At 49.7% G+C, this 7,415-nt stretch overlaps 1 protein-coding gene and 1 pseudogene across 1 annotated transcript; one reads left to right on the top strand and one right to left on the bottom strand.

Moving 5' to 3' along the window:
* Positions 1 to 534: 534 nt before the first annotated feature.
* Positions 535 to 1,784, top strand: LOC125521180 (uncharacterized). Its single transcript, XM_048686231.2, has 3 exons — positions 535 to 691; positions 783 to 1,160; positions 1,476 to 1,784. Exons 1-3 carry the CDS (start codon positions 657 to 659, stop codon positions 1,549 to 1,551), a joined length of 489 nt encoding a protein of 162 aa, XP_048542188.1. The 5' UTR covers positions 535 to 656; the 3' UTR covers positions 1,552 to 1,784.
* A 2,807-nt stretch (positions 1,785 to 4,591) lies between these two features.
* Positions 4,592 to 5,883, bottom strand: LOC147957351 (uncharacterized; annotated as a pseudogene).
* Positions 5,884 to 7,415: the final 1,532 nt, after the last annotated feature.

Below are 7,415 nucleotides of genomic sequence, written 5' to 3'. Positions count from 1 at the left end.
AAGAGTAATCACGGGATTTGAGGATCGGCTAATTAGGGAAGTTATAATTAGGACGTCCGTGTGTAGTTTCCTTTGCTATATGGGCCAGCCAAATCACATGCAAAAACAGATAACAGATGGGCCTCCTTTGTCAGTTTTCAGAACCTGTTTTTTAGCGACGAAGTAGACAGACGTGGTAGTCTTCGACGTGCTAAATTGCTGTGTAGTCGCTTGACTACCCAGCTATAGCGTGGCTTCACCGGGAGAGGCGTTTTGGCTCCCGGGTCCAGATGATTCCGGAATCTGGGCCGTGGGTATGTGCTGTGGGATTTGGGCCAGACATTATCCAGTTTGATATACGAATACATAATAAGAGCGAATACACAGACGTGGGGTCGTGTACGTAGAGCATCGGCCAACGGCTCGGAGTCGCGTTAACGGCGGGTGAGCGCGCATCCGTTTCTCGACCAGCCCACTCACCAGCCCGCGCCGTGTGCAGCTGTCTAGTACTGTACGCTGCTGGACCCACCAGTCAGCCCGTGCTTGACTGAAATGCATCCCCGTCCACCAGTTGCATCCTCTGTTTTGGGAAAAAAGGGGATCGAGACCAGGGGAAAAAATAGAGTCTGGGTGGGCGGCGGCGGCGGTGAAGCTCTCCGATTTGCGGCGGCGCGGGCATGGCTATGGATTTCCCCGTCTCGCCGGTTGACAAGTAAGAAAGCACTGCATTTAGAAAGAAATTTTATTCCATTGGATTTACTAGCTAGCGGCAGGACTTACAGATATTCGATGAACACCCGCAGGCTGCCAATCTTCACCAACGAGGCGGCAAGCGCTGCGGCGCTAATGGAGTTGATTGGTCCCTGGGGGCGCGGAGACGATGTATCGGCCAATGGATCCAGGGGGGCTGTGGGCGGTGGATTTGGTCAAGGGTCATATGGGCAGATGTTGAATGGTGCGGCGTGCAGCGAGGAGAGAACTGTAGCTGGTGGTGGCGCCGCCATGTCCGGGTTCAGCGAGAGCGAGGGTGACAATGGAGAAGCTCTTGACGAGGCGGAGGGGGAAGCACACTTTGATGGAGACCAAGAGGCTGTGATTCAGGATCAAACTGATAGTGCTGATGGATGTTCTGCTCAATCTACAGGCAAGGTGGATCCGCAAGCACCTGGCTGGACAAAAAGGTAATCTGCACTTTGCTTGTAGTGGGTTGTTTCGATGCAGTTGATAAATCCTACAAATTGTGGTGGTGTCCTGATGCAATGGAACAGCATGGACAAAGTGCCGAGGTTCAGTACATCAAGGATAGTTTGATGAATGTGGAGGAAATGTAGCCAACCATTTTTGAAATGAGTATGCTATGTGCCTTGCCCTGTCTTATACTCGGTCATTCGTTCAGGATTTTGTTTATACTCAGATGCAGGAAAAGTACCAGAGCTTGCTTATTAATTTTTTCTGGTAGAATGGAAAGGGATAAATTTTGTTCTGTTTTGTTGCAGAGTAAGAGTCGGCAATCAACCGCCAGACAGGGCTCCATGCCCGGAAAGGGTAGGCGCTGATGCAGTTTCCTCATAGTCCACGGGCAAGATGGATCCGCAAGCGCGAGGGTGGACTAAAAGCTATTGAGCCCTTGACATACACCCTAGCTCCAAAACATGAAGTGCTAGTGCTAGTAGGAAATGAAATTGAAGGTTTTTTGAGATTCAGGTACTCGTGAGTTGATTGCTTAAACTTGAGCTGTGTGGAGTGTTGAGAATAGCGACTTGTATTATTTAGGAGGCCAAAGCCAACCATATATACACATACAAGAGGATGCCAAAAGGCTACAGAAGAATGCCAAGAGACTAAATGCAAAAGGTCAAAAGACATCACTAACACCCCCCCTCAAACTCATGGTGGATCCACACACTGAGTTTGGAAAGGCGAAATCCATGTTGCGCTCTAGTTTGGGCCTTCGTGAAGAAGTCTGCTAGCTGTAACTCAGAAGGCACATACTGAAGAGCAACAACATGATCCTGCACAGCAGCGCGCACATAAGAAGCATCAACGCCAATATGCTTGGTAAGCTCATGCTTCACGGGATCCCGTGCAATACTGATAGCACCAGTACTATCTGACAAGATGGTGGTAGGTGTAGTAACAGAAACACCAAAATCCTCCAATAACCATCTTAACCAAGTCACCTCTGCTGTCAAAAGAGACATAGCTCGCAACTCAACCTCTGCACTCGAACGGGAAACTGCAGTCTGTTTTTTTGTCTTCCAGGCAATGAGAGAACCACCAAGAAAACACAGTAAGCAGAAAGTGAACAGCGATCCGTAGGATCACTAGCCCACGTAGCATCCGAATAGGCCTGGAGCTGTAACGAGTTGGAGCGGGGAAAGAAGAGACGGTGAAAGATCGTGCCACGAAGATATCGTAGAACACGAAGAAGGTGACTATAGTGTACCGAAGTGGGAGAAGAAACAAACTGACTCAAGATATGAACATGATAGGAGATATCTGGACGAGTGACGGCGAGATAGACAAGACTCCCAACAAGATGCCGATAACATGTCGGATCAGACAAGGGCTCACCATCAGAAGCGCGAAGGTGAACATTGAGCTCCATAGGAGTCTCAACAATGCGCTCATCACTAAGAGCCGCACAAGTAAGAAGATCCTGAATATACTTTTCTTGAGAAATAAAAAAGCCATCAGAGGTGGAGGAAACCTCAATCCCAAGAAAGTAACGAAGAGGACCAAGATCGGACATAAGAAACTGCTCACTGAGACGGGCCTTGACAAAGGCAATGTACTCAGGGTCATCGCCAGTGATGATCATGTCATCAACATATAGAAGAAGAAGAGTCCGACCATGAGCTGAAAGGTGAACAAACAACGCTGGATCATGAGCACTCGCTGAAAAACCAGCGGCGGTCACCACAGAGGCAAAACGCTCAAACCAGGCACGAGGGGCTTGCTTAAGGCCATAGAGAGAGCGTCGAAGACGACATACCATGCCATCAGGAACAGAATACCCGGGTGGTGGCTGCATATAAACCTCCTCACGCAACTCACCATTAAGAAAGGCATTCTTAACATCAAGCTGAGAGACAGACCAATGGCGAATAGAAGCCACAACGAGAAGTGTGCGGATAGTGGTCATATGGGCTACAGGAGCAAAAGTCTCATCGTAATCACGACCATGCTCCTGCTGAAAGCCATGAGCCATAAGACGAGCTTTGTAACGCTCAAGAGAACCATCGGAGCGAGTCTTAACTTTGTAGACCCACTTACAAGTGATGGGACGAACACCGAAGGAAGAGAAACAAGATCCCACGTGCCGGTGCACTCAAGAGCATCAAGCTCCTCTGCCATCGCAAACTGCCATTCAGGATGAACAATAGCATCGCGATAGGAGGTAGGCTCAAGTACAGCCGAAAGACCATATCAACTAGGAGAATAGCGGTCAGGGGGAGGGCGAGGCTGAGCCCGAAGACCATAAGTCGGCTGGGATGAGGAGGACGACGCACCAGAAGTAGATGGCACGTCAATAGATTTATCCACAACACGTGGACGACGAGTATAATGGAAAGGAAAGGAGGGAAGAGGTGGAATCACTGGAGGTTGGGACGAGGAATGTATCAATGATGAAGGTGGAGAAGGGGAAGGTATCAGTGATGAAGGTGGAGAAGGAGAAGATATCGGTAATGAAGGTGGAGAGTCATGCGATGAGGGAGGAGAGGAAACCGTAGGAGAGGATGGGGTAGGATCTGCAACAGCAGGACAATGAATAGGAATACTAGGCACAGAGGGAGGTTTTTCCGGAAACGCGAGAAAAGAGATATCCTCTACTGAAAAAGTCAAGGAGGATGGTCGCGGGTAGAATGAACGAGACTCATCAAAAGTCATGTCCCGAGAAATACGCATCCGACGACCAACTGGATCCCAACAGCGATAACCCTTATGCTCATCACTGTAGCCTAGAAAAACACACTCGACTGACTGAGCGGTCAGTTTGGTGCGTTCTCGTGGGGCCAGGAGAACATAGCAAACACAACCAAACAACCTAAGCGCCGAATAATCAGGAGAATGATCAAAAAGATGCTCAAAAGGAATACCACCCTGCAGAGCAGATGAAGGTTGAATGTTTATGAGATATGTGGCAGTAGAGACAGCCTCAGCCCAAAAATGAGGCGGAAGAGAGGCGGCAATCATCATCGCACGAGCTGTCTCAAGAAGGTGACGATGTTTGCGCTCAGCCACGCCATTCTGAGCGTGAGCACCAGGACAAGAGAACTGAGCAATAGTACCCTGCTCGGCAAGAAAACCACGCAACATTTTAAAGATATACTCGCCAGCAGAATCAGCACGGAACACATGGATAGGTGTAGAGAACTGAGTGTGAACCATGGCAGCAAAACGCTTACAAATAGTGAAAACCTCACTACGAGAAGACATAAAGTAAAGCCAAGTGTAGCTGGAGAAATCATCTATAAAAATAATATAGTATCGATGACCCCCTTTGGAAGCAAAGGGAGCCGGGGCCCATACATCTGAATGTACTAAATCAAAAGGGCGCTGAGACACCGACTCACCAGCAGGATAAGGTAATTGAATCTGTTTACCCAACCTACAACCCTGACAGTGTAAAGAGACATCTCCTGAGACAGGCCCCAGAAGACCACGACGAACTAAAGATGATAGTCGAGAACCACAAAGGTGACCAAGTCGATGATGCCACTGCTGGAAGGAGCTGATAGCTGAAACGACGAAAGCAGATGTACTGGCGGGTGTGGTGGCAGCGGACGGAACATGAAGCCAGTCTAACTCCCAAAGTCCCTGAGAATCACGGCGGCGAGGGCCAGCTCTAACCAGAGCCTTCGTGTGGCGATCCTGAATTGTGCAAGAATCAACGTTAAGAATGACACGACAACCAGAATCAGTAAGCTGACTCGCGGAAAATAGACTCATGGTAAGGCGAGGAACATGAGAAACATCTGGAACATAAAAGGAAGAAGTGGAAAGAGTCCCTCGACTAGCCACAGGTAGAGAAGTACCATCTGCTGTAAGAACATTAATAGGAAGATCAAGAGATCTAAGAGAGGACAAGATAGAAGAATCGGAAGACATATGAAATGAAGCTCCAGAATCCAGAACCCATTGGGATGTACCTGACTGTGTAGATGGTGGCCGCTCAGCACTGGAAGCACCAGTCACAGAGCATGCAGTACCTGTCGAAGAACCTGAAGCGGCAAGTAGACGCTTAAGCTTCACAATATCCTGCTCAGTCAAGGAGACAGTAGATGGCGTTGATGAAGAAGCACGAGTCCCAGAAGAAGAATTGCGCTCCCTGTTACGCATATCACGCTTCTTCTTGAAGCAATCAGACTCGGGGTGACCATCCCTGTTGCAGTAGCCACAATGAGTACGAGGACGAGAGCGACCCTCACTACTAGGAGTGGGCAGTAGCGGTGGGGCATTGGAGCGAGAAATCACTGGTGGAGCAGCAGTTCGAGCAGCAAGCACAAATGGAACCTGAAGCAACCCAGCACCACGGAGCCGAGTCTCCTCAGCACGAAGCTCAGCAAGTACCTCAGAAATAGGAACACGACCGCGAGCAAACAACTGAGCACGTCGAGGCTCAAACTCAGCACGGAGCCGTGACAGAAACTCATAGACACGCTGAAACTCCAAGTCGGACCTCATAGTCTGGCAACACGCACAAGTGCCACAAACAGCAGTGCGAAGGTTTTCAAGCTGCCGCCAGATAGCAGAACTTTGAGTGTAGAACTCATCAATAGTGGAGTCTCCCTGCTGAAGAGCATGCTCCTGACGTACCACAGACAAGTAGAGAGCATCACCAGAGGGCTGATAGCGCTGACGAAGACGAGTCCACATCTCAAACGCAGTACTGAGGCCCATAAACTCAGATGCAAACTGTGGTAAAACACTGGAAGTGAGGACAGCCGCAACACGAGCATCATCATCACACCACTGAGTATAAGCAGTCAGATCGTCACGATAAATGGAAAGAGCATCCGAATAAACCGCGACCTGCTGGTCATAAGTAGCGACCGCATCATTAGCAGCAACCCGGGCTGCAGCCCTATCATCATCAAAAGCATCTGCGCCAAGATCCGGTGGAGGTGGCGGTGGAATAGGAGCCACAGGAGGAACTGGACGCTGAGGACAAGGAACCTCGCCGGAAAGAACTCCCCATAAACAAAGGCCACGCATGTGAATGCGCATAAAGGCAGCAAACTCAGCATAGTTAGCACCATTAAAAATCACCGACAACTTGGAACGGCGACATAGCCCAATGATGTCGAAGACATGATGCTCTTGTTTTGTCTTTTTCTTCTTTTCTTTTTTTTTGTATATAATCAATCCACGCAGACGAAAGTCAATCAGGCAGAAAACAGTGGCAGCGACCCGACCAGGGAGACAAAAGGCCCACGGCAAAGGTCGAACTTCGAGCAACAGGAGACCTCAATTAGCCGGACTTCGTGACTGGTGGGTGAAGACGACGACCCGCGTCAGGACCACCAGCTCGGCAGGGAGCCACGAGCGAGGCAGGACGGGCCGCCGGCAGCGACGAGCGGAAGGGGTCGGTGGTGGGTAGCAGCCGGAGTCGGAGGGACGGCGGCCGCGGACGAAGGGGCGCCGAGCGGCCGAAGCCGGAGGGGCGCCGGGCGGCCGAAGCTGGAAGGCGTCGGGCGGCCGAAGCTGGAGGGCGTCGGGCGGCCGAAAGAGCAGCGACGCGGATGGGGCGAGCAACAGGAGACGACCTTGGAGGAGGAACGAGCGGCTGGATCAATCGTGACCAAGTCTGATGGGATCCAACACACAGCGCTGAAACACTGGGTTCCACACAGCAGCTGGATGTGAAGCTCCTGTAGCTGTAGCTGGAGATGAACGCAGGCAACAGCAGAATCACAGGCCGGCAGAAAACAAAGCAACGGCGGGCGAGTAGGAGATTGGATCGGAAGAGCACGAATTGCCGTGCGAAAAAAATACCCAGAGCTCTAATACCATGTTGAGAATAGCAACTTGTATTATTTAGGAGGTCAAAGCCAACCATATATACACATACAAGAGGATGCCAAAAGGCTACAGAAGAATGCCAAGAGACTAAATACAAAAAGTCAAAAGACATCACTAACATGGAGGAGTGTTGCACTCTTTTGTGTGCCAGCAGTTGGCAGGCATTAGTATCTTTCAAAGTTTTAAATAGCGTGCTAAGCCTCTTAGCGGCGGACTTTTTCTAAATGCTATAGCGTGCTATTTAAAATGTTTGTTCATGTGTTTGGACCAAAATATGCTTAGCGTAGGACCTCTTGTATGCTATAGCGTGCTATAGCGGAGCTATAGCGCGCTATTTAAAACCATAGTATTTTTTAATGGGTAGTATGGTACAAAAAATGATGAACTAAGATGAAAAATCGTTATTATGA

The sequence above is a fragment of the Triticum urartu genome, chromosome 7A, assembly GCF_056163025.1.
Source record: "Triticum urartu cultivar PI428250 chromosome 7A, HENAU_Tu73, whole genome shotgun sequence".
NCBI lineage: Eukaryota > Viridiplantae > Streptophyta > Magnoliopsida > Poales > Poaceae > Triticum > Triticum urartu.
The sequence above is the reverse complement of the archived record's forward strand: the minus strand, read 5'-3'. Positions and strand labels throughout refer to the sequence as shown.